Below are 26,310 nucleotides of genomic sequence, written 5' to 3'. Positions count from 1 at the left end.
ATTGAACAATACATTCATCGCCTGAGAAGAATATTGAAACAATAATGATGAACAAAAAATTGAAGACAATAAAACGTCTCATTTATAGACCATTACATAATAATAACGAAATCACATTTTAAAAAAATTTACGGTTCCTTTATACTTTATTTGTTTTGATCGAATTCTGGTGAAAGATTTTTTATACAGATATACATGAGAAGAATATACAACGTGTATCGTAAGTGTATATAGAGTTATAAACCATATTACAGTAGTCTCAACAATAGGGAACCAATAAAAGCCAGGAGTGTTCCGATTACTGCGATTGTATGGAAAAATTCATTATAAATAAAATAAAGCATTGCAGAAACAGCATTGGAATGTATGTATTTAAGCGAAATTGTACCCACAGCATTAGGTACGTGTTATTGTAATGCACTTGTGTTTTTAGAATCATAACAATGAATCATATTATACACGTATACACAAACAAACAATACCATTTTTGAGTAATTGGTAAAGAGCGGTGTAGGAAGTACGGGCGGAGAAAAATGTTTCGATTCCAATTATCGAGATATTACTGTACTGTTCTTTATATTTATTTGTCTTTGATTTGCAACGTGGAATAACTATGGAATTTATCGTGTGACTCGTAAATCAATATTTATAAACAGCTTTTAGGCGGATTTCGCAGAAATTAATGAGCATTTTTAGTGTTTGTATAGGGAAGTCCTACTCAAAAATATATATTATTTCTACACAACCCTCAAAATAATTATTTAATTAATAAAATTTGATTCCAATAATCATAATAACATCCAGGACCACATTCAGAAAGTTTTTACTCATGATCATGAGAAATAAAAGATAGAGGAACGCTCTACATTAAGAAATTAACTTTGGCAAAAATCAGAGCAATCTTTTCATCGCCACCTGTCGCATTAAGCTCTCATGAGTTGAAAGTATACCCTAACGTTACTTTTATTAAAAATGTTGCCACGGGGAAATTCGTTGGTGTGGATTTTGACCTTCAAAAACAGTTTTATCGAAAAAGTTGAAAACCATGTTGAATGGCACAAACCTCCTATTGACTTCACAAAAACGAAAGGGGTATACCAATCACTTCACTTTGTTATTTTATGAGCTTTATTGTGTGTTCAAGTTTGTTAAAATATACGATTTTCGATTTATCTGTTTTTTTCCAAATAAGGTATGATTTTTAAGAATTTTGTAAAAAACTATTTCTTAAAGTAAAAATCCAAACTCCGCTTGTCTGCAAGGGATACCACCGTGACAAAACTTGTTAATAGTAAAGTTATAGTATGTACCTTCAGTTCTCGAGGGCTTTGCCGATCAGGTTAAATTAATGGATTCATTTGTATCAGTAACTTTAAAATATAGAATGATAGAGTAATAGTAATTTATTTGTGCCGAGACTGTACACGATACATAAAAACTTTTATTTACAGACAAACACTAATACAATCACACTTTTAACGAAAATAAATGTAACAACACTACGAATCCCAATACCGTATGTCTTATAGAAGTATCATATACATATTTATACGGTATGTCCCAGTAGTTCTTATTTTGTTTTATTTTATTTTCAAAAAGGGGATCAATAAGGACAAGTGAAGGCTATAACGCGGTAATCTTTGTTTTTAAAGATGGAATTGCTCAGCGAAGCGGGCATATAGCTGCTGTACTGTACATAAAACTAACAAGTTTACAAAAATATAGATACTATTTATATTTTAAACATAATAGTTACATATTCACTTGCTAGACATCCCTGTCCATGGACACTGCTACAGTAAATCATAAACCTACTGAAGTGGTATAAAAATAAATATTTAAATACAAATTAAAATCTCTAATTATATTGATTAATATATTTATTTCATGATGAAGATAAATCTGATAATAAATTTTTATTTATACAATAAATTATCTCCTTGTCAAATTGTTGCATCTGCCTCTCACTACACGACTGTTACTTTTTTTAAATATTAACTTTTAATATTTATATCTTTCCAACAAATCGATCAAAAAAAAGATTTTTATTTATAAATTTTCCTAATTCTTTGTTTTATTTTAATTTTATCATATTCTTAAGAAAAGTTGGTTTAGAATGCATTTCTGAATTTTTGGCGAATATTATTGAGCTCCCAATTTTTATCATAACTGCTATAACATTATGACAGCTGATCTACGACCAACAAAACTTTCAATACGTTTTCGATAAAACCAACAAATCTCCAGATATAGTCAAAAAATTTCTATTTTCCTACGAATTTTTGAAAAAATTTTTGATGCATATTAATGCCTATGACATTACCTATAGATAAATGTTTAACGACTCATCAAATGTTAATTACTTTTTCGAAAAATTCACTATTCTGAATATATGAGCAATTTTCCATTTATCTAGGAACGGAATGTGATCGTTATGAATTCTAGATTAGTAGAGAATGGTTCACAAATGTATTACTTTTTCGATAAAATAAACTATTCTCAAGATATAGGTAGTTTTCCAGTTTCTTAGATTTTTTTTAAAATAAAGCATCAGATGATCAACGATAATCAATTAAATCTGATGACCAGTATTATTTATTACGTCACTGGAGCAAGACAGGAAACCGCGGTTTCATTCAGTAATTAACTTCGCTCTTTCCTTCTCATATATTCTTTGCTTTGTATCTTACCTATACAGAACCAAAAATTAATGATACAATTATAAATATTTTATTTAACATAAAATTAAACAATTTATTAGTTTTTATAATCATTAACAATTTATTAAAATATTTTAATTATAAACAGATTTATTTATTTTTTGAGAAATAAATTTTAAAAATATTTTACGAAATGACACCCAATCAATATGCAATGAATATTATATTGAAAGGATTTTATGAAAGTATTTCATAAAGGCATATATATGTTTATTATATTTACAAATTTCAATATTCTTTGTATTTCTACCTAACTGTTTCATTCAAATTAACTCCTGAGTGTTTCATTGAATTTAACACGAATTATTTTAAAGAGTAATATTTACAAAACAATACTTTAAATTAAATTAGTGAATTTGAAGACTATATAAAACTTTCATTTAATCTACATTTTAGGTTACGGAACTGCAAAATCATTGGGATACAAATCTCATAACAAATATTCGCGCAAAAATCTCTAAAAAAAAGAAAATTGTACACAAAAAAGGTCTCCAACCCAAAAATTGAAAATGTTTAAGAATATAGAATCTGCTTTCGACCAAAAAAAAAAAAACATTGAGTGTAATAAGAGAAAAATAACTTCGACTTTTCAAAAATGACAAACAACGATTAGGGGTGATTTGTAACGTTTCCCCCTTTCAGTATCCTTTTTTCGTTCAAAACATTATCATCGGATACTTCGAAAACGAAAAGTTTTTGATCGCATGTTTACATGAACTTTTTTTTAACATTTTGTGCAAAGAATATAGTCTTATTTTTTTGCAATATTAATTTTTACATAAAAAAATTTTTATTGCATTGTTCTCGAATCAACATAAATCGTACTACTTTAAATGAAACACTCGTTATAAGAAACAAAATATAAATTTAAAAATTCTAAGCGCAATATCTGTATTTATTGTGTCTATTTAAAATTTTTTTTTTAAATATCGGGTGTATCAGAAAAATGATCAATATTTAAGAGACTAATAGCGTATATTAAACATTTGTCCGAAAATGGCCCCTTCAGAGCTGCAGATCTCAAAACTTTTAGAATTTTTTTAAATTGTGTGCGATAATTTTATTAGAAACACTTTTGTAATTTAGAGTTTTGCTCTATCTCTAACTGTTTGTTAAAAATTGAGTTTTTTTGCCTTAAATCTAATATTTTTTAAAAGATTTGGCTAATTATTCGAAAACCATTAGAGATAGATTAAGATTTTAAACTGCAACAATGTTTCTCATAAAAATACCAAAAACTTTTGTTCAATTATCCTTTTAAAGACGGAATAGGTTCGGTACAAATCTAAAAAGTTTCTCAAAGCTCTGATTTCTGTAGCTCCTAAGGATATTATACTAAAATGCTTGTTTCTACATACCCTATTATCTCCTTGAATATTGACAATTTATTCTGACACACCTGATACAATATTTTCATAAATTTCAAAAGCACAATAAATCAAGTTTTAAATAGCAGCTAACACAGAGAAAAACAGTCATATTATTTATATATATATATATAAATATATATTATTTATAATTTATATTTATTGTAATCAGTGGCCCCCATAATTCCCCGATCCCAAATGTAAATTACAATAATCCGTGATCTGTTTTAAAATTTAAAACTTTCTTAATTGCATTCGATATATTGGCAATATTTTAAACATTCGTTATTCTTTTTATTTTTATAATTTTGAGTATTTACTTTCGATTAATATTTTTTCGTTGATCTATTCATTTAAAGACAAAGTTATAGTTTACAAAATTCTATTCCTGTTTCGTTGGATAATCAAATTTCTTTGTAAGTTCAATTTTTTGTTAAAATTGTTAAGTTTCAATTTAATTTTAATTGTCAATGAATAATGAAGAGCAGAATCAAAACGCAGTTTGCCCAAAATTTAAACACTCGGTAAATGCAATATTTTATTCCAATTTTATAATGAATATTTTTCCAATTTTATAATGAATACGTATTTTTAATACAATATAGCCATCATCAGTATGAATTAGCTAATAGTAATTATTTTCCTAGCTCCGAGTGCCAGAGACATATACCACTCATCGCTAATTTGGTGAAAATTTCCAAATTGGCGACCCATAACATGTATCGCTGGAGACCAATTATTATGAGAATCATAACAATTAGTTGATTCAAATTGATGATGATTATATTGTAATCGAAATGTGTATTTATAATTTTTTTAAAGTTGATTCGGATACTGAGGCGGATTTGAAATAAACTAAAAGTACTGAAAAAGTTATTATATCCAATCAAGGTTTTGTTCTTTTGATTTGAAACGATCCAAAAAATGTTCGAATCAAAAAGATTTATGCTTATTTAATTAGCATTTACCAGCACAGTAAACGTCATTTACGTAAGCATGAAGAAGATCTGTTCAACCCCAATTGGATCAATTCATTTCGTTAAATCGGCGACTATAAGGTGAAAAATTGTTAGCTGCCAGATAGGTATAAGATACCAGACTCTTTTATTTCGAATTTTCGGTAGTAAAATCGGGTTTTTTGTTTTAAGATAAGTCAGATACAGAAAAATGTTTCAAACAAAAATTGTGCGGTTAAAACAAAAAAAAAAGAAGTTAAAAAATGTTTCTGTAACTGACTTACCTTAAAAAAAAGATATCATTAGAGCGTAGATAACTTTTGAGGCACACTATAATATTTATATTTTAAAAAATTGTTTTTGCGTGGAGTTTGTGAAATTTATTTGTAAATCAACAAACTGTATATTATAAATATGTATAATAAATAAAAATATCATGAAATCAAAAATAAATTTTTTTTCCTATTAAAAATACATTGTTAACTTTCAAATAAATATTGTAAATACCATATATTATTTGTCTATGATAAAAACCAGGCCCTCTTAACCCTTATCTCTAGCTACTGAATCGACGAAACTCAAACAAGATCTGTTACGGTGAATAATTTGCCGAATATGAAATAACTGACCTGTCAATCGCATGTTTAGGAACAGAACTAAGCTTGTAATATATAGCTTAAAAATAGAGACAAATCTAACTAAAAGTTCATATGAATATTGATCAAGAAACATTTTGCATCCTAGGCATAATCTTTCTAAACATTGGCAGATAAAAAAAATGTTATTTTTCCGTAAATAAAAGTGCATTAATAAAATTGAATCGATAACATTTCCCAAAATATAAATAAAGTTAATATAAACTAAGACAAAGCATTAGTGCATCGTATTTCACATGTATTTTTTTTTCGTGTTTCGTGATTTTCCTCTGTTCAACATTTATTCACTAAAAAATTTACCACCACTATTCCGTGGTGCTATATCATGAAATCTATGTGGTTTTCATCAATGTTCATGTATCTCCCGAAAATTGGCAAAAATAATGAGTAAACTGCATTTTGAAAGTTTTCGGCCAAATTAAAAAACTCAAATTTTTAAATTCGATTACCTTTAAACTAAAATCGTTCAATAATTATGTTCGAATTATTGTTAAAAACTCGACTTGGATGTGAGTGAATTGATTTTCTGGTAATAAATATTATATTAACAAAAATTTTGAAACAAGTACAGAAAATTTTTTATGTATAGACCAAACCAACTACATACTCTCTAAATAGAAAATCTTAGTATAGCTACAATCTTTTTGTAAAATTTTGTATTTGAAAATTAAATTTGGTATCTATAATTAATTAATTATCTGCGTAATTAAAATAAGCTGAATATGATTTTTAAATAAATTTTTTTTGTAATAACCTATTAGTAACATCAGTTTATTACAATTGATTACGATAGAAATGAAATTTCTATAGACTATTGTTCAGGTTATTAACTAGGAAAATGGCTGAGTATTTTACGTTCATTATTAAAGTTTTGCTTGAAATATGGGTAGGGTTAAATTCTATTAAAATTATTAAAGCAACGAAAATTGGTGACTTTTTCATACAATTTTACTATTTAATTTACTATTTTACGTTGTTTTCTGTATCTGATAAATAAAATGTTTTTTTAATCTTTAGAATCAATTACATTTGTTTTTGAAAAATCAAAGATATATCTATCAATTATAGCAAAATCTTAATTGAAGGTCAATGGAATTCGTTTATTATAATTTCTTGCCCATCAACGAACTTGAATTGTAATATGACGTAAATGTTATAAAAATTTTGATTTTTACGTATCTATTATTTTAATTTCTGACATATTTTATCTGTTAGTAAGACGAATAATACCAATCTTCGTACACATGCCATTTAACTCCTCTAAAAATCTTTATTTTTAAATTCATATAACTTTTTTCTACGCAGTGTTAAGATTAACTTTATCTTTTATTGTATACCAAACTCGTACTCGTTATTTGTGCAGTTACTTTTCATACTGAAGACAATTTCATTATTAATTATTGTTGTATCATCTAAAGAAATTTCACTTCCAAAAATCAAGATATTAACTAACAGAAATAATTTTAACATGGCAAATTAAGTAATAACATTATTTGAAACAACTTTCTAACATAATCAGTAATTAATATTATTGTATAACGAATTTGAACAACAATTTATATGTTTTATGAAAAATAAGACGAATATTTTTTGCTGAATTGAATACTAATTAATAATTAGTTTCACAGCCATATTTTATTACTAAAATTTAAAAAATATATATGGATTAATTCAAAAAACAATTTCGAATGGAATGCATAAAATCAAAATTAATTATTTAAGTACGAATTTTGATTGAATATACGAATTATAAAAAAAATTTCTCCAAAAATGAGTGCATAAATTGAAACCAATAAAAATTATTGCATTTCAGCTTGAAATTAATAAAAGAAAAAAATTAAAAATACAAATTATTGCCAATATTATATGATTAAAACCTTAGAGAACACTTATATTTTAATTCGGTAAACAAAAGTAACAACTTTGTGGTATTTGTGTTCCAATGCCATCAACACAAAATTTATAAAATGAAAAAAAAATATCTAACATTTTTTTTGGGCAATGTGTTTTCCCGTTTAAGTGGTAAAATTTTTTTAGACAAAATTTCTCCCATTTGCGTAGTAAAATTATATTGAACAACTACGTATTGTAAGAGGGAAATTAGAACTTTAATTTACCGAAAATTTGATTATTGTCCCCTCCAAGCATTGCTTGTTTTATACAATGCCTTTATAGGAATTAACTACATAATATATTTCCTCTAAGAGCTGGGATTATAAACAAATCAAAAAATCCCACAAGACATAAACGAGTTTTTTTTAATGTTATCATCTTACTTTTCCAATTAAATTTGAACGCCCATAAATAAAAATAATATTTGTTTTAAATAATATACAAAATATTTTAATTTATGTATGTTTTTCTTTGACAAAACCAGATTCGAAGTTCAAATTCATTAACTGTGTTATTTTATTCTTTCTGTGAACTTATCGGTGTATGGTATATAAATGGAGACCTCTAAGCATACTTTGAAAATCCCCAAAATGAAAAAAATAATCTAAATTTAAGGGAAAATATCCCAAATTGACAACACTAATATGGCCTTTGCATGCAGACCTACATTACATCGTACACCGTAGAAAATATTTAAATAAACGTCACAAGCAGTTGGCAGTGACAAATGACCACTCATAGATATTTTTCAATAAATATTTTTTATTTACATCAGCTAATGAATTATGAATTAGCATAATATGATATGACTGTCGTTAGATCTCTTTATATTTTAAAGTTGGTTTCTTTCTTTCGCCTAAACTTACAAATTCCACATTCCTTAAAAATAGGAATATATCTATGACATTTTATTTGAAATAGTACGTATAAAACAAAAAGTTTAATGCACCCACTTGATGTATGTGTATAGGAAACTAAAGTTAACAACTTTATTGAGTTTACATAAATACATTACGCGATACACAATAACATTAAATACTGACTGAGAATGAAAAATATAAAGAAAATAATTTAAAAAAGAGCAGAAATATCCCAAACTTTAATAAGACGATCTTGTCCAACAGTCAATATTCTTTTTCTAGCTTCATCTAAATGCATTGCAACAACAGGATGTTTAACATCATGAAACGTTGCTCTTGAAGGTCTTTCAATACCGTCTAACGTTGCATTACATGGATCACATACGCGTACATTAAATTCAAAGCCCATTATGGGTATGGCTTGACGACCAACGGAACATTTATCACAAACAGCTTTTCCACAATAACGACAATGATGTTGACGTAAACCTAACTGTCGTTGATCCATCATTGCACGTAAATTCCAAAAGAATGGACGATTACATAATTGACATGTATCTGATTCACTCCATTCTGGCGTCTCTTTGCGTGGTTGAGTCATATCCCAAAATACTAATACACCATCCTCACCAGCACTTATTAATTGTCCAATACTACTTACATATGCCAAAGCTGATACTTTGTTGCTGAAAAATATTATGTTCATATCAATAATAAGCACAAAGCTAACCTATAAAGTGATTTGAATAATCCTGAGATTGCTACAATAGAATTCGATTTTTGGCTGGTTATTTTTAGTTTTACAATTAATAAATATATAGTATAAGTGCCATCATTTGAAAAGGAAAAACACCAGTAATGCTAAAAAAAATAGCTTAAAAAGTGTTAACAAGAATCTGCAATACCAAAAGCAACTACCTGTCGTTGGTTTGTTGAATTCAAACTCATGATTTTGAGCAATCACAAATGATGTTGAACAATTTGAGCACAAACAAGGGTGTTACACCAGAAAACATTTTTTTTTTAAATCTACGAAATAGTTTTGAACAACCGTAGAAGTATCCAAAGCAATGTACAACTTTCGCTCAGCATTAAATGGGTATGGAGTTTGCTGATAATTTACTGTAATCAACAACGTACTGATTTTTCAAACCACTGTTTGGATCTACATTAAGCAAATCGGTAGTCAATTAAGAGGACAACAAAGGATGAAAGCAACTAAAAATTCAACAGTCGGTTGGTAAGATAATGGCGTCCGTTGGAAAAGATTAAACATCAATTGCGACTACACTAATAGTATAGTGCTCTTTCAATCAAGACAAATCACTGTAGCACAAGTCAATCGTAAAGTTGGTAATTCAAAAATTTTCAATTTAATTCCAGGAATAGTTTGAATAATTGATAATCACCCTATAAAAGATAAATTTGAGACCACATATCTTGATAGTTTTAGTCGTTTTACAGTAATGTGCTTAGTAAAACATATTAAAATCTTGGTATCACATAGTAAAAAGACTTTACTATTTTATAATAATACGTCATCCATACATTGCCAAAATTTCATTTTATTATTAGTGGTGATAATTAAATTGAGGTTTAAAAAAATTAGAAAACAGTCAAGAACCATTTTTTCTTTTTAAGGAATAATTTTTATTATCTTCAAAGTCGTAAATTAGACGTTCATATTAATCAAAATTTTAAAAATGTTGGTTCAAAAACATTTTGTATAAACAGTTGTATTAAATTTTTTTTTTTTTATTTAAATTATCACACAGAGTGATGGTCTGACGGTCAAAGTGGTAGGATAGGAAATATTTTACTGAACTGTTGTTGACGTCCTTGCATAAAAGGTATAAATGCAGTGACAAATTACAGTTGTATTAAAATTAGTATTTTTATACCATGCATATATGAAATATACATAGTATATTAAGTTTAGTCCCAAGTTTGTAACGCTTAAAAATAATGATGCTAGGAAAAAAATTTTGTCATAGCTGTTCATAAAATCACCTAATTAGTCCATTTCCGGCTGTCCGTCCGTCCGTCTGTGGACACGATAACTCAAAAACGAAAAAAGATATCGAGCTGAAATTTTTACAGCGTACTCAGGACGTAAAAAGTGAGGTCAAGTTCGTAAATGAGCATCATAGGTCAATTGGGTCTTGGGTCCGTAGGACCCATCTTGTAAACCGTTAGAGATAGAACAAAAGTTTAAATGTAAAAAATGTACCTTATAAAAAAATAAAAAAACTTTTGTTTGAAACATTTTTTTGTAAACACCACTGTTTACCCACGAGGGCGTTAATTAGGTGCAAATTTTATAGTATGTATTAATATAGGAATATCAGTTGTGTGTGTGTCTATTTAAAAGTGAATATCTTTTGTTATTTACGTGACGTCAAAAAAACAAACGATTGCGCATCAACACTGTCTATACATTTTTGTATGTGTTATGTGATAAAGAAATCAACACTGACTATGCATGGTATTTCAACAATTAACTCAGTCAATTGTTTCTTTTCACTTGTTTAATTGAAATTATGTACCAGAATTTACTTTGTACGACGAAATATTACAAATCTTTCTATATTTTTAAAAATTAAACTAAAAGATTTGTAACGAAAATTACCATTTAATTGATGATATTTTAGTTTATATGTCTGTACTGAATGTGTTCTTGCTAGTCCCATCAAATTAGCTGAAATTTCATATGATTTACTGAAGTTTTGGGAATAACAAAAAAAACCATAATATGTTGGCCAGTTGCATATACATATATTGTATATTTATGAACCGCGAAATCACGAATTAGAGAAAAATAAATTTAGAAAATTTCATGAAATTTTAAAGACTTTAAAAAAAAATCTAGGATTATTTTCAGGATTTCAGAAGTAATTTTTGATTTCCAGGACTATTTCAGGAAATTAACTATGGGTTACTCCAGCACTTTTGTAGATGGGCCTTTAAGCATTGTTATTTATTAATAAACTATATTATATTCTCATATGTTACAATTTCTTTACTAGATGGCAAAATACACGTACTAGATACAACAATATTATAAAATGTACTTACTTGTGTCCTTGTAGCTCGTATGCAGTTCCTTGACGCCCTCCTATATCCCATACAATAACAAGTTGATCAAATGAACCACTGAATAGCATTTGTTTCTCTGAATCCCAAGCTAATGTTCGAACAGATCCAGTATGTGCACGTAATGTGGTTACAACGGTTGCACCAGAATTGTCTAGCTTCAACATTGTTATTTGACCAGAATAATCACCAACAAATGCGTGTTTAGATTGTGCATCAAACTGTAATGCTGTGCACCAGGCTTCAGCTGTGTAAATACCAAGTCTATGTCCCGTATGTGTACAATGGAACATAAAAACTTTATCGCGACCGATACTTAAAACCCATTCGCAATTTAATGCAAATAACACTTCTGTAACTCGTGCTTGATGTGCGATATATTCACGTACTGGTTGAAGTCTATTGAAATCTGAAGCTAATGTAAATTCTGACACTGTGCCATTATCTTGTCCAATAAATAACTGACGAGTTTCTACAGTGTAAAACATTGACGTAGCTCCTGACGGCATATAATGGCAAATACTCGGCCAATATTGCCCTGAATCTCTTTTTAGCCATACTCGAACGGTTCTGCAAAATACAATTTCTTATTAAAATATCTTGTTTATTGTATATTTATATACTTTTTATATTTATCATGATAAACATAAAGAATTTAACCTTTGGGCAATCAGATCTAAATAAAAAAAGAATTATTATACTTTTTCAAGAATTCTCTCTTTTTAGGCAAAATTAAGAAACAGCTCTCAATTTTTAAAAGTTCGTTAAACAAGTAAAGGTTTTTGACTCCCTAAAATTGTTTTTCTTCTGATAATTCATAAAGCTTTGAACGTAATAATAAGCACGGTGGATGAAACGTTAAGAAACTTCGATTTTTGGAGGTCAATTAATTTTAGTAGATTTGAATTTCGTAACTGCCCAACCCTGCGATTTGTTTTTACTTTTAAATTGAAAATTTATGAAATAGTTTTCACATCAAAAATTTGTTTGTGATTTTCGTGTTTGGCGGTTTAAATTTCAAATAAAATAGTATTCTGTGTACCAAAATTCTGTCGCACAGTGTTATTGAACATTATCAGTTCAACATAAAGGTGTTACCGTTAATAAACATAACTGAAAGGTATTATATGAAAATACATATACCCACATAGTTGGCTTGATTTTTTTTGTAAAATGTACTAAGATCACTTCTAAATTAACGGCTCATATTATCTATTCTTGATCCCTACTGTAATGGTGAAAATTAAAGTATAAATTAAATATACATTCTAAGAAGAAAGTTTCTTTACAACTTGTGGATCCGATATACTAACTCGTTATTAATTATCATTTATAATCTTGAAAATTTCTCGATTAAAGTAGCCAAATTGAAAATTTTATAATAAAATGAAGAAATATTTTTATAATCAAAAGTTGTTTGTTTTTGTAAAAACAGATAGTTGGCTTGATTTTTTTTGTAAAATGTACTAAGATCACTTCTAAATTAACGGCTCATATTATCTATTCTTGATCCCTACTGTAATGGTGAAAATTAAAGTATAAATTAAATATACATTCTAAGAAGAAAGTTTCTTTACAACTTGTGGATCCGATATACTAACTCGTTATTAATTATCATTTATAATCTTGAAAATTTCTCGATTAAAGTAGCCAAATTGAAAATTTTATAATAAAATGAAGAAATATTTTTATAATCAAAAGTTGTTTGTTTTTGTAAAAACAGACAGGTTGTACTTTTAATTTTCTTCTATCTACCTTTTAGACCTTTTCATTTCAATTACGATTTATTATTGATTCGTCTATTGCGATCAAAAGGTAAATTTTCAGATGTCTAATTTTTAACGTTGATTAAAATCTTAAAAGGATAAATTGTAATAAATATTATTTTCTACAACATCGATCATTATAAAATTTTTCATTTGGTTACTTTAATCGAATAAAGGATCGAACTAAATTTTTATCACAGTGAATTTTTTTTATCAGATGAAGAATTCTCACTTTTTGGATAGAAAAGTGAAGTTGGTTTTTAAAAATATTTACTAGTATGCAAGATATGAATGTTTAAAATTATTATTTAAACAAAGAGGAAGATACCCACTAGTGACGTCATACGTGGGTATCGACATTAACTTTGTTTTGCTGAAAGGAGATGGGCAACCTTTGAATAGAATCTTTGATTGCTTATAAATTCTTCGTTTTTTAATCAATTTTAATTTCAATTTCAAATTTTGTCATGGTATCAAGTCTAGTTTTACATTTTTATGTGTAATATGGCTTTTCGACATCAGGATTATCCCTTATTCTCAAGGTTACATAAAGTAATGGATAACGAGGCCTTTTTTATTTAAGTACACCTGGTACGAAAATTTTAAAGGAACTTTCTTCGTATAATTTATACTTTAATTTCCACGCCGTTGCAGTTGGGGCTCAAGGACAGATAATATTATAGATTCAGTTTAGGCTAGAAATCATAGTTTTAAGTTGTTATGTATTTTATGCTGATAAACTTATTTTGAACTTGGCAGAAGCACGGATGCCACTACAATTGGTATTCTAATCCTTTGAGTAGAATTTTAATCTAAGATAAAATAATTTTTTAATGATAAATGAAAATTTCTTAGGTTATGTTTGTATAAAAATTTTATATTTAATATTTGTTGAATACATTTTCTTATGTTTTGCCTGAAAATAGGAGAGTAGCTCATTAGCTCAGTGAAAAGCTCACCGAAATACGAGCGATTATTCACATCATTATTACGTCCTACCTATATTCGTATACGTAAGCGAAACGGAGAGCTTCGTTTTTTGAAGCCGGTTAATAACTGTCAAATTTTAAAAGCTTCCTTAATTGTTTGAAATTTTGGGTACGATATTTAGCGTGTTTAAGGGTGAGGGGGGGGGTGTAACAGGCTTGCAAGTAGTGAAAGCCATAGGCGTGCACTAAATTATTAATTTATTTATACAATAATAATAATAATAATAATAATAATAATAATGGGGTTTAACCTCCGTTTCTCTGACATACGCCTATAACAGAGGCCACCCACATCATTATTTGTGAATCTTTATTTATTTAATTATAAATTATTTTTACAATTACATTTTTGATGTGGGTGGAGTCGGTTACTACGTTCTTATCCAAGCGACGACAATGTGATCAATTCTGCACTCCCATTAATTATAATTGTTCACACTGCCGCTGCCTGGATTCGAACCCGCAACCTAAGTCTAAGTAAACTAACGGTCTATAACTAATGCCTTAGACCGCTCGGCCACTTAGGCTCTTTTTATTTATACAATATTTCATCGTGAAATAACGTTCCAAAAAAATTTCGACAAATTAACTATTTTTGCTTCATTAATTCCAATTCGAAAAACTGAGTTTTAAACTAAGAAAAAACATTATTTCACGATGAAAGGGACAAAAAAACATATATGTGAGCTTCCATGTATTTTTTACCAAGACTAACAGTTACCTAATCGCTTCGCAGGGCAATTTGAACTTTCAAAACAAATAAGACTACCGCGTTATGGCCTCCACACTCCATGTATCTTAAAGAAAAAAATACTATACGAGCAATACTGAGCTTGATGTTAGGTTGTATTCTAATGTAATTGACAAATATAAAGCTCTATCCTGTATTGGCCATTTATTCTGATACACCCGGTATAAGCGACGATATATTATGTAGCTCTCAAAATTTGCAGCTGAATCTAGCACAAACTCCGTTGTTTTTTAATTCCAATTTCAAATAAATGTTTATTTACGTTTCTATGCAACACGGCTCTTGAATATAATTTTTACAATTTAAAACTAAATTGTATGCATGTAAAACATTCATTTTCAAATATTATTATCGAAATTTTTCGAAAATGCATACAAATTTTTTAATTATAAAATACGCCGAACAATAATTAGTCATGAAAAAATAATGATGAAAACAAGTAATCAAAACGTCAAATGTATAAAGTAATTGCGACTTACTTGTCATCTGAAACACTAATCACTCCATCTTCACCAGGAATTAATACTGCAGCATTAATATCATCATTACAACCCTCTAATTTTGATAATAAAGCCGGTTTTTTTGTTGTGGAAAAACGATTATTTGCTGGTCGCGATGCTGGCTTTATTTCAGCAGCCATTTCTAATTACTTTGTCAATGCAAATAAAGTACATAGAGTTATCAACCGAGATAATTGACAACGATGCGCAAGAATTCTATTTTTAAAACATATTTATAACTTTGAAAATAATTATAATGTGATAAAATTTATTGCCGAAAAATGATATATTTTTTTTTAAAATTTATAGTATACACAACTATTAAAGTAGGATAAGACAATATTTTTTTACTTTTAAAATTATAGTACCTATAATACAAAAATATTTTTTCTTCAAATGTGATATACTCTAAAAATGATACAATAAATCCACTTTTTTCAAATTTTAATTATATATTAACTATATATAATCTATGTTTTATAGTATAGAAACTTTCCTATGAATTAAATTTTAAAGCATGGATTTTATTGCATTTCTCTAGAAGAAATCGTACTGAACATTTAATGGTATTAACAAATTTGTAAATTGCCGGTTTCATTGTTATAAACAAAAATCCTTTTGTTTTTAGGCAAAATTGGGCAAAATTATATACCGTAGTATATAACAAAAAAGGAACGTTTTAAGAACCCTCAATCAAATTTTTTTTGTTTTACAGATATAATTTTCCTGAAAAAAAAACAGATTACGAGAAAAAAAAAACTAAATGATTTTAGGTCTTTTAGATCAACCAACCACAACCCCTCCTCCCCCCCCCCCGAAATCTTGACTGTCGACTGAAAAAAATGACTAAGACAATGAATGTCACTTCAAGATCAAATCGGTTTTTTAAAGGAGATCGTATATCTTCTTGATTATAAGAGTTCTCGCAGAATTTTGGCTCCAGAACAAAAATTCAATGCGAACAGTGACTTGAAAACGTCTGAATCTGAATGTGTTAAATATATGGTATTAAAAAATTAATTCGATGGAAGGCAAAACAAACGAGATATTCACATAGACCTGATTTTCGAGACCTTTGACCTTGAATATCTAACGACGCAAACGCGTAATCATATGTGACTTTTGAGACAACATTTGTACTATCAAAATAATGGTTTGTACAAAAGTTCAGCTTACTCCGTTTGATTCCGAGGTTGATCACTTATTTTGACTCTGATGATCGGGTTAATATACAAAGTCTCAATGGTGATGTGTATAGTGTTCATGGGTGATGTAATCGTAGAAGACAATCTTTATTATTTGAAAACATCTACATTTTTTTAGTTTAGTATAAACAGTTCTAGAAACATTGCATAATTAAATAAGAATTAACAATTGCATCAAAACTACTAGGTGCACACTTGCAACTACCAATCTTTTATAGTTCCAAATTCTTCTTATAGATCCATATTACTCATTTTCCTTTCATGTGTCGTGTAAGGTGAAAAAAATTATAATAACAAACCATTAAAATAAACATTTATTTAATATATTTAAGCACGACAATGAATCCCATTTATATCCTCACAAATTTAATTTAAAATACACAAATAGACCTATTTTAGCAAACATTGAAATACTGATCAAATTTTTGCAAAATATACATTTTGCTAAGCACAGATAACATGAAAATTATTTTTGTTTCAAATTTACATACTTTGGGGTCGTAAAAAATAATATCACCCTGCCTATTAAACAAAGTGAGATAGAATGTTACATTCTGGAAAATAACACTAACGTCTAAATGATTTAAATCCTTCTTGAATACCTCAAATAAGAATTATATGAATTTGAAACGGTTTCTGAGTGGAGCGTAACATTTTCAATTCAACTCTTACAACTCAAAATGGTGCTTCCAACAATTTTAATTGAAAGAAATAAAAAGCGCAAAATATTGCGCTTAAGAATGGTCTTAGCGTCAAATTGGTTTAGTGATTCAGGAATAATCGATTGTTAACGATTGATAGTTTACAAACACGCAAAAAAGTTAGTAATAATAGATAATCGTAACATTCGATATGCGATTTTTTTCAAGTTAATTTTCCAATATCAACTTTATATAAAAGCCTATGGAAAAATATGTTTATTTTCCAATTATGTCCCACTTTCTTTATCGGACACTGCCTATTTAAAAAAAAATTAATTGTAAACGTTTATAATTTGAAACAAAAATCAATTTTCTCCTATTTTATAAAATTAATATTAATCATAAAAAAATGGATTTACATTTTTATTATCTAACGAAAAAAGTTGATTTACAGTTAATTTCTACTATTAAAAATTGTACCATAATTCGTTAGATTTTTTTAAAACACTGACTGTACAAATATATATATTTTATTACCCTATAGAAAGTATTTTAGGCCGATTTTATTTTATAAGAACGTAATTATTTGATTGGAAATAAAAAATTCTAATATTAAAATTATCTAGTTAAAGAATATTCCAAAATTATTCATCGCTTGATCCTTCACACATACCTAATCTAATGTAAAATATTTGAGATTTCAACCTTATGATTTGGAAAATCAACAACATAAATGCTAATAAAAGTTTTAAATTATATATTGCAAATAAATGTTTAAAATTATTTACTGAGCATTTTATTGCCATGGTATAAACAAGATAAGCCACGGTTTTAAAGGAATGGAGACAAAGCTTGAAAAATATCCCCATTTTAAATGGATAATCAATTATTTCATTCTATCGCATTGATTTTAAGATACCTTTTACATACGCACTGCAAAATAGTTCGCTAACAACAGTGAATCTCACCAGAATAGTTCCTAATAAAGTGAACTACACCTGCATACCTTCCCCATTCTTTTCATTTTCCCTATTTCATTTACGATATATTATGTACAAAGTTGTCATTGTTTAAAAAAATGAATAAAAATTGAATTGAATCTGATTCAATTATTGTAAATAAGTTATAATTACTTATACAAAAAAACCAATTATTAGCATTTTAAAGGTTTGAAATATTATTTTTAACTAAAAAAATATTTTTAAAATTAATATAGTTAAATTATTTAGCAATTTCGTTTTCCAGGGCCATACATTTTTGAGAATAAATTTTTGTAGTACTTGATAAGACATGGCGAAAATTTTCGGCATAAGTAGCAGCTTGAAATTTTATATTTACTGAAGCGCTCTCAAGATATAGTATCATTGGACGGCGAAAATTATATTTAAAAATGACATTCTAATCAAAAAACGGTGGAATCTCTAAAACTCTACTTAGTTTCTGGTTTTAATTAAAAAATTACTTATCAAATGTTTTTGTCGCTCAGTATTTTTTGTTATTAACAGTCCATAATTTCCTCAAATCGTTTAATAATATACACTTGGCGTTTGTTATGTAAAAGTGGTTTTAATATCCAAAACTTTGTGTAAAATTAACATAATTAATTTTTAATCTCTTCTAAGAATTGATTTGGGTCTTGTGAAATTACTTCTGCCACATAGGGAATGATACATCTATAAATTTTTTTTACCGAGTGTATTTCGATAAACACACATGAAATATTAGCATTTTTTACTGTACATAAAAATTAACATTGTATTAGACAGAGAAAAAAAATCATTTAGCATCGCTAGTCCGTAGAAACGACTCCATCCTGTATAAAATATTACACAATATTTTTTCAAACTGTATTTAACATCTAATAGGCCTAAACGATTCGCGTATACTTTTGTATAATTTTTGACGAAACAATATGACAAATTGTGTTAAAATTTATTTTTGGACAGTCAATGTTACACTACAATATACTTTTTTTTAATATCATTAACTTACAAGTATTGATTACAAAATTGTATTAGGAAAAGTAAGCATTTAGTTTAGCAGTCTGTAATTTTTCTGTACGTTCATTTAAAGTGTTTTAAAATCGATCGGATATTGTTAGTACCCTGTTGAATTTTTATTTTTAGTTATTTTTGTAATTTTTTTTTTTTTTTTGTTATGTCCACCAAAATATTTTAATAATCACTCAAAAATAAGATGGCAATTATAAGAAGGAAATTTATCACAGAAAATATTTAACATTTCATTTTCCTTCCATGAATGTCACTCATCACAAATAATTCGTGATGATATGAAATTTAATAGATAATAATAAATTTTATTTTACCATTAAATTCACTAAATTAATTAATTTTTAGATTTTGAACGTTTTTCGATTGAACGGGAAGCGTGCTTTTTTAAGTTATAATTTTTAATACGAAATTAAACACATAAAAGTAATGAGTATCATCACGAAGTCTATATAATAGCAGAGTTTAGATAATGTTAAATAAATTTAAAAAAATACATAAATAATTGCCGTGAAGCCGCCAATAAGACCCCCCCCCCCGTGGGAAGTTATGTTTTATATTTTTGTTGTTGTTGGTTTTAATTAGTAGATTAAGAATTCAATTGTTTGTCCTTTTTAAATTAAAGCAAATACCGTAAGATAAATTTTGTGTTTTTCCGGGATATGCTGTAATTTGCAAGAATCTTAAAGTACATGTCAATACACACAAAAAAATGTATGTTTTGGAAATTCCTACGGGGAGATACACACCAGCCTCAGCTCGAATTTCATATATATATCTCAAATCGTTACATAACAAAACGGGAATTATCACTAGAAACAATAATTCTAATTATCGAATTCGTATCACTCACACTCTATGCTTCACTCCAGATAGCCATGATACCTTTATTTTCGAGAACATCATTAGTATATATTAGTATAAAATTACCTATTGAATAATACCATAATGACATTAATCATTTCTGTGTTTAATTACGTTACAAAAATTAAAGCTTAAAAAACACCCGACATTTCTTTCTTAGAACCTACTGCTACTGCTTTACAAAACTCAATGAAAAATTTTTTTTAAACTCATTTTTTACTTTTCATTAACTTAACTTTTTACTATAACTTTCTCGGCAAATATCAATTTATTACAAAAGTTACATGAATACAAACTTTTTCTAAAGTTAATTTAGTGAGATTTTCTTGTACATCTTCTCTTAAAAAAGATATTCACCTATTGAACCCGTTTTGCACCCAGAAACATTATATTCAATTTAAGCACAAAAATTTTGAGTATAAATGCATTTATGCCCAAATTTTTGCTGATCTACTCGGAGTACATTTGAAATTTATACAGTTACACCTGTAGTTATACCATTTTATTTGATAATTAACATTCATGATTTTCGCTTTCAATACTATCTATAAATTCAATAAAGATTTTCTACGCCCATTTTGAGATTTCAGAATTTCTGGAATTTGATAAAGCCTTTTCTAAATTTGGAGTTGTATGTGGTCTGCCGTTTTGTCATTTTTTGATGTTTTCTGCATTAAATATAAATGTCAAAATAGACCTTTAATTGCACTTGCGTGCATCATCCGACAAACGGCATACGATTTGCATTGTAGAATAGGCTTAATAGATGGTGCTTATTAAGAATAATATATCGTTATCACCTGGTAGTCGAAAGTTTAATTTTTCTAATAAAACAATGTATGAGTTTTTGACTTGCAACTCTTTTGCATTTTCGTAGGCCTTTCTGCTTTAGTGCAAACGTAAACAAAATTTTTTACATAAAATGTTTATAACAGAGAAGACACATAGTTTATTTTACTATTTCATAAAAAAAAAAGAAAGTAAACACAAATGATATGTAACACATAGACATAGCGATAAATTTTTCAATTTCTCATACAATAAATTGTTTTGTTATAATTCAAAAATTGTAATAGACAACTATTAAATCTGTATATTATTCACCAATTAGTTGTATTTAAAATATAAAAAACATACACCCTGCTTTATGTGAGGTTATCTACAATAAACGCCACCAAAATATCCAAAAAAGCTTTTTTGTAGCACAAACCCCCTAGAGTCTACCCAACGTACGACCTCAATTGTATAAAAGGCAAAAAAGCTTATCTACAATTAAATTTTACGAATTAGGACCACAGACTAATTTTACGACGAGTACGACGCATTAGACCATAGTCATTTAATGAATTAAAAAATATTTTGAACAGAAGTCCCTAATCCTTACTAACGTGTCTTCTCTATTTTACGCCTTAACAATTTATTAAAAATCAAGTATAATAATTAGCCAATCAAGATAGCTTGCCTATCTGATTTTTCGCATATATTCGTTTTTAAGTGAATTTAAGATCAAATAATTTCTTCATGATAATCTTTTTACCGATCTAAACAATACATACATTTATTAAGTCAATTATTGAGGTGGTGGTTGGTAGCTCCCATATTGATATTGGCCTTGAGGTGGTCCACCTTGAGGTGGCGGTGGCATCTGTCCTGGAGATGGTCGAGGATAATTGTATCCTTGGCCAGGGTATTGTCCTTGAGGAGGATATCCTTGTTGTGGATGAGGATATGGGTGACCATAATTAGGTGTGTTGGGTGCAGGTCCGTAGCCTTGGCCAGGTGGAGGATTATATTGAACTGATTGTGGTGGCGGTGGAGCCCCAGACGTTGAAGGAGGTTGACTTGGTGGTGGTTGGAAATTTTGAGGAGCTGGACTTGATGGTTGAGACGTAACTGGTACAGGAGGTGGTGGAGGATATCCAGGTTGATTTGGTGGTGGCGGGTAGCTGGGTTGTGTTGATGGTTGCGGGACTGGGCCAGACGATGTATAGCTTTGACTGGTGGTTGTTGGTGCAGCATTTGTTGTTGAACTTTGAGAGTATGTCGTTGATGACGGTTGAGAAAATGGCGGTGATTGTGCAGTAGACGGTGGTCCATAACCAACTGGCCCAGGACCAGAGCTTGGAGGACCGGAATAAACGGACGTTGGTGGATTTTGTTGTGGAGTTGAAGCTGGAGGAGAATACGGTTGTTGAGCAGGAGGATAACCTTGTGGAGGATATGGAGCATTTGAATTAGGATAAGCGTTTTGGGGTGGAGGACCTGTATTTGGAGGTGGTCCGTAGCTTGGCGTTGGCGGATTTGGATTAGGTCCATAATTAGTTGGTGGATTTGGGCCAGGGTAAGTTCCTTGTTGAGGTCCTGGACCATTTGGAGGATAAGTAGAATTTTGGTTTGGAGGACCATTAGTGGGAGGAGGGCCATACGGCGTAGGTTGTCCAGGACCGGATGGATACATTTGATTAGGTTGTGGAGGACCACCGTAATTGTTGTGAGTAGCTGTAGTAGTTGGTGGTTGACCATAAGTATTTTGTGTATTTGGCGGAGGATAACCTTGTGGCTGAGACCCTGGTGGTCCATTTGGATAAGGTTGCTGATAGTTACCTTGCCCTTGTGGTGGGTAAGGTCCTTGTTGATTTGGCCCTGGATATTGAGATGGATATTGTCCTTGCGGATAACCTCGTTGACCGTATGGTTGTACACCACCAGCAGATCCTGGACGTTGTGGCATTACTGGACCTTGTGGTGGGACACCTGGACCTCGATAACCAACGGGTTGTTGATGACTAAAATTCCCCATTGGTCCTTGAGTACTTGGTGGCATATCACCTGGACCACCAGGATTTGTTCCTGGAGCACCATGCATAGGTTGTGGTGGCTGAAATCATTTCATTTTTGTTAAAAATTTAAAGCGATAAAACCATATTTTATAAACGAGTGCACAATGTCGTTGAGGTTCTCTTTCGCCGGGCAGCAATAATAGTAGGTATTGGGGTAAATAGCTTCCGATTCACCAGCATTATTTGTATGGATTCAACCAAATATTTTATGTATTTTACCCTCTTGAACACAAATTTGTTAAAAATGCAAAATTTTATCTTTTGTCTTAATCTCCATCCCTTATTTATTAACCGATTTTACTAATTTATGAACTTGGCTTTTCGAAATCTAAAAGCATATTACATACCAAATTTCGGTCAAATCAAATTCAAATTGTGGCCGCTAAAACTCACACAGACACATCCTTACATATTATAAAAGCGAAAATGAGTTTGTTAATTATGTTATCACGCAAAAAGTACTGAATGCATTTGAATGAAACTGTAAAATAATATAGCTCATAGATCAGAACAACACATAACCTATAATTTACAAAGTTAGTAGTAACCTACCTGCTTCGCTGGAAGATTTCGAAAACTACTGAATGGATTTTAATGAAACTTTACAATAATATAAGTCAAACATCAGCATAGAACATAGGCTATAATTTATAAAGAGACTGTCAGTTACCTGACCGCTTCCTATTTTTACTTTTAAAATAAAAATTGTCCAGCGAAACAGGCGGATATCATGCTAGTAATCGTATAATTGGATACATATGTATAATACATAGATATATATAAATTTTAAGGATGATCTCTTAACATCTAGTTGGTAGCATCAATGGACGTTTGAAGAATTTTTGCAAAATTGCATTATCGATACAAAAACAATAACTTAATTTCCCTAGGAAGAAATTTGGTAAAACCATGTCCAAGGTGTTAAAAGATGTCACTATAAAAATAATGCTGGCCATTGGGAAGCTACTTGCGCCAGTACAATAAAGCTGAGGAATATATATATTTTTTATTTATTATTCTTTACGTATGTAGGGCGCCCTATTTTTAAATTCCACAGCTACATTTTTCGTCAAAAAAATTTTCCAGGAGAAAATAACCCGAGTAAAATTTATTCTACTAGGAGGGAGAATATCTTACGAAGATCTCGAAATGTACTATACTTCCAGAATCATTAAAAATTCATGTTCGTAAATTATAAGAGCTTTTACCTCTTTTTGAAATGTTGAAATTAGAAAGTTATTCTTTCTAAAATAATAAAGAACTTTTTTTGGAAACTTTTTGTTAATCTAATAAAAGATAGAAATATCGAATGTAGAAATCTCGATAGACATATCGATTCGATAGATATCGAATATAGAAAGAAAGCTTTTTTATATGGACAAACTTTAGAAATTAAAATTTATCTTTTAATTTATTTACAGTTTTTATTTATTTGTCTTAATTTTTATTATTCTGGCATTTTATTTCTGTCGAATTTATTAGGTTTAACTGTTGAGCACTATCATTAACGAACGTAGGTTTAATTTTTAAAGATCCTGAAAGTTGAGATAAAAAAGTCGATTTCGTTAGTTTGTGGGTTAATTTTACTATAGCTTGTTGTTACAATTAACCAAAATTATTTATATTAAAATGATTAATAGCTAACTTTTCCCAAATTCGTTCGTATATCTAATTTTTACTATCGAAAACGTGTTTTTAATAATGAATTTTTTTAGATTGTCGCTTTTTTTTGAACGATAGTGTACATGAACTTTACTAAACATACGGCCAAAATTTAAGTTATGATTCTTCTAATAAATATTTGATCCTTCAATGATTTTTTTAAAAGCGTTTTTCTTCGTTAAAACTGTTAACTTTATGGCTGGATACATGATATCAATCTTCTCGTTAGAGTTTGACAATTTTCCACTGAATTAGAATAAACTAATGGTATGAAGTGACCAAATGAACAATTCACAATATTTAAGTACAGATGATTTTAATTTCCAAAAGCTCAGGAATAATCAAACTAAAACTGCACTAGTGAACCGTCGTGTATAAACCACATTTAATAATGCCATAAACAACGGTAGGCGTTTCTTTCTAGAAGGGTACTTAAATATTATTCAGAAAAAAATTATTCTACTATACAACAATGTTATCTAAAAACTTCGAAATTTATAATCAGTAAATCTTTCTGATAGAAATACCGGTTCAACTAGCCCAATCGCCCACAATGCCAGTACAAACATTCAGTGAAAATTGGCGTCGAAAACGATCAAACTTTTCTGTCAAACAAATTTTGTTGCTTTGTATCTTCGAAACTGTTCTGTTTAAGAGGGTGAGTATGTTAAATTATTTCAAGGCTTGTATTGCTAAGCAATATTTATAGTAGAAATAAAATTTTAGTGCAGATATTCATAAAATCCTCTGATTATTCTAGGTCTGCTCCTAAATACAAGCCGCAATACAAGTTTAGCTAGCTGTCCATCACAGTTTGTATTATGGAACACTGTCTGTTCGTGAACACTATCAATAAAAAACGAATAGAGATGTATTTTAACACATAACTTTCATTAGTCCATATTTTCACTTGTTTTATGACTTTTAACAAAAACCTATCTGAATTTAAACTGAAAATAATATATATTACTAAGCATAATTTATTCAAAATACGAACTAATACGATGATTATTTAATCTCATATTTATTCTCAATTTTCACAGCGTCACAGATATCTAAATCTTATTCATATGTAAACTACTTATCAAAATTTAAATGTGAATAAAAAAAAACTTACAGGTAACAAAACTTGTATGTTTTGATTTGCATCAGCTATACTTGCTAAATATACTAAATTTCTATGTAAAATTTGTTGGTATTGTAAACATTCTTGAGCTTTTCCTTTATTTTGATACTCCTGTATAGTCTGTATCAGATGCCCATTTTCGTCAAGCATCTTTTGAATTTGTGCAGGATTTGGTGGAGGTCGTCCTCCTCGTTGTGCAAATGTTAAAGACATTTTTTTAATTAAAATACGAATACTAATTTATACACAGTTTTTTTAATATTAATATTAAACACTTATATTAAATAAAAAATATACAATTCAACCTCAATTTATCAGGTAGTTTTCAAAAACTCAATTCTTTGTACTGTTGTTACATGAACGCAGCCATTCTAGTTTCTTTCACTTTGCTACCAAAGAAAGAACTACAACT

General features: G+C 28.8%; 2 protein-coding genes across 2 annotated transcripts; both read right to left on the bottom strand.

The window, feature by feature from the left end:
* Positions 1-8,078: 8,078 nt before the first annotated feature.
* LOC123290407 (WD repeat and FYVE domain-containing protein 2) lies at positions 8,079-15,742 on the bottom strand. The gene is made up of 3 exons (XM_044870577.1): positions 15,531-15,742; positions 11,528-12,115; positions 8,079-9,138 (listed from the first exon to the last, which is right to left on the bottom strand). Exons 1-3 carry the CDS (start codon positions 15,689-15,691, stop codon positions 8,664-8,666), a joined length of 1,224 nt encoding a protein of 407 aa, XP_044726512.1. The 5' UTR covers positions 15,692-15,742; the 3' UTR covers positions 8,079-8,663.
* A 4,023-nt stretch (positions 15,743-19,765) lies between these two features.
* LOC123305853 (proline-rich protein 2-like) lies at positions 19,766-26,183 on the bottom strand. The gene is made up of 2 exons (XM_044887688.1): positions 25,890-26,183; positions 19,766-23,148 (listed from the first exon to the last, which is right to left on the bottom strand). The coding sequence occupies exons 1-2, from the start codon at positions 26,109-26,111 to the stop codon at positions 21,841-21,843; spliced, it is 1,530 nt and encodes a 509-aa protein (XP_044743623.1). The 5' UTR covers positions 26,112-26,183; the 3' UTR covers positions 19,766-21,840.
* Between the last annotated feature and the right edge of the window lie 127 nt (positions 26,184-26,310).

Source organism: Chrysoperla carnea, chromosome 1, assembly GCF_905475395.1.
Source record: "Chrysoperla carnea chromosome 1, inChrCarn1.1, whole genome shotgun sequence".
In the NCBI taxonomy this organism is placed as follows: domain Eukaryota; kingdom Metazoa; phylum Arthropoda; class Insecta; order Neuroptera; family Chrysopidae; genus Chrysoperla; species Chrysoperla carnea.
This window is presented reverse-complemented; position numbering and strand designations above follow the sequence as displayed.

What these genes read in the sequence shown, in the direction of transcription:
- LOC123290407 (XM_044870577.1), bottom strand. Translation starts at nt 15,691, where the DNA reads ATGGCTGCTGAAATAAAGCCAGCATCGCGACCAGCAAATAATCGTTTT. An exon ending in ATTAGTGTTTCAGATGACAA is followed by an intron (nt 12,116 to 15,530) that starts GTAAGTCGCAAT and finishes TGTATTTTGCAG; the next exon opens with AACCGTTCGAGTATGGCTAA. An exon ending in TACGAGCTACAAGGACACAA is followed by an intron (nt 9,139 to 11,527) that starts GTAAGTACATTT and finishes AATATTTTTCAG; the next exon opens with CAACAAAGTATCAGCTTTGG.
- LOC123305853 (XM_044887688.1), bottom strand. Translation starts at nt 26,111, where the DNA reads ATGTCTTTAACATTTGCACAACGAGGAGGACGACCTCCACCAAATCCT. An exon ending in ACATACAAGTTTTGTTACCT is followed by an intron (nt 23,149 to 25,889) that starts GTAAGTTTTTTT and finishes AAATGATTTCAG; the next exon opens with CCACCACAACCTATGCATGG.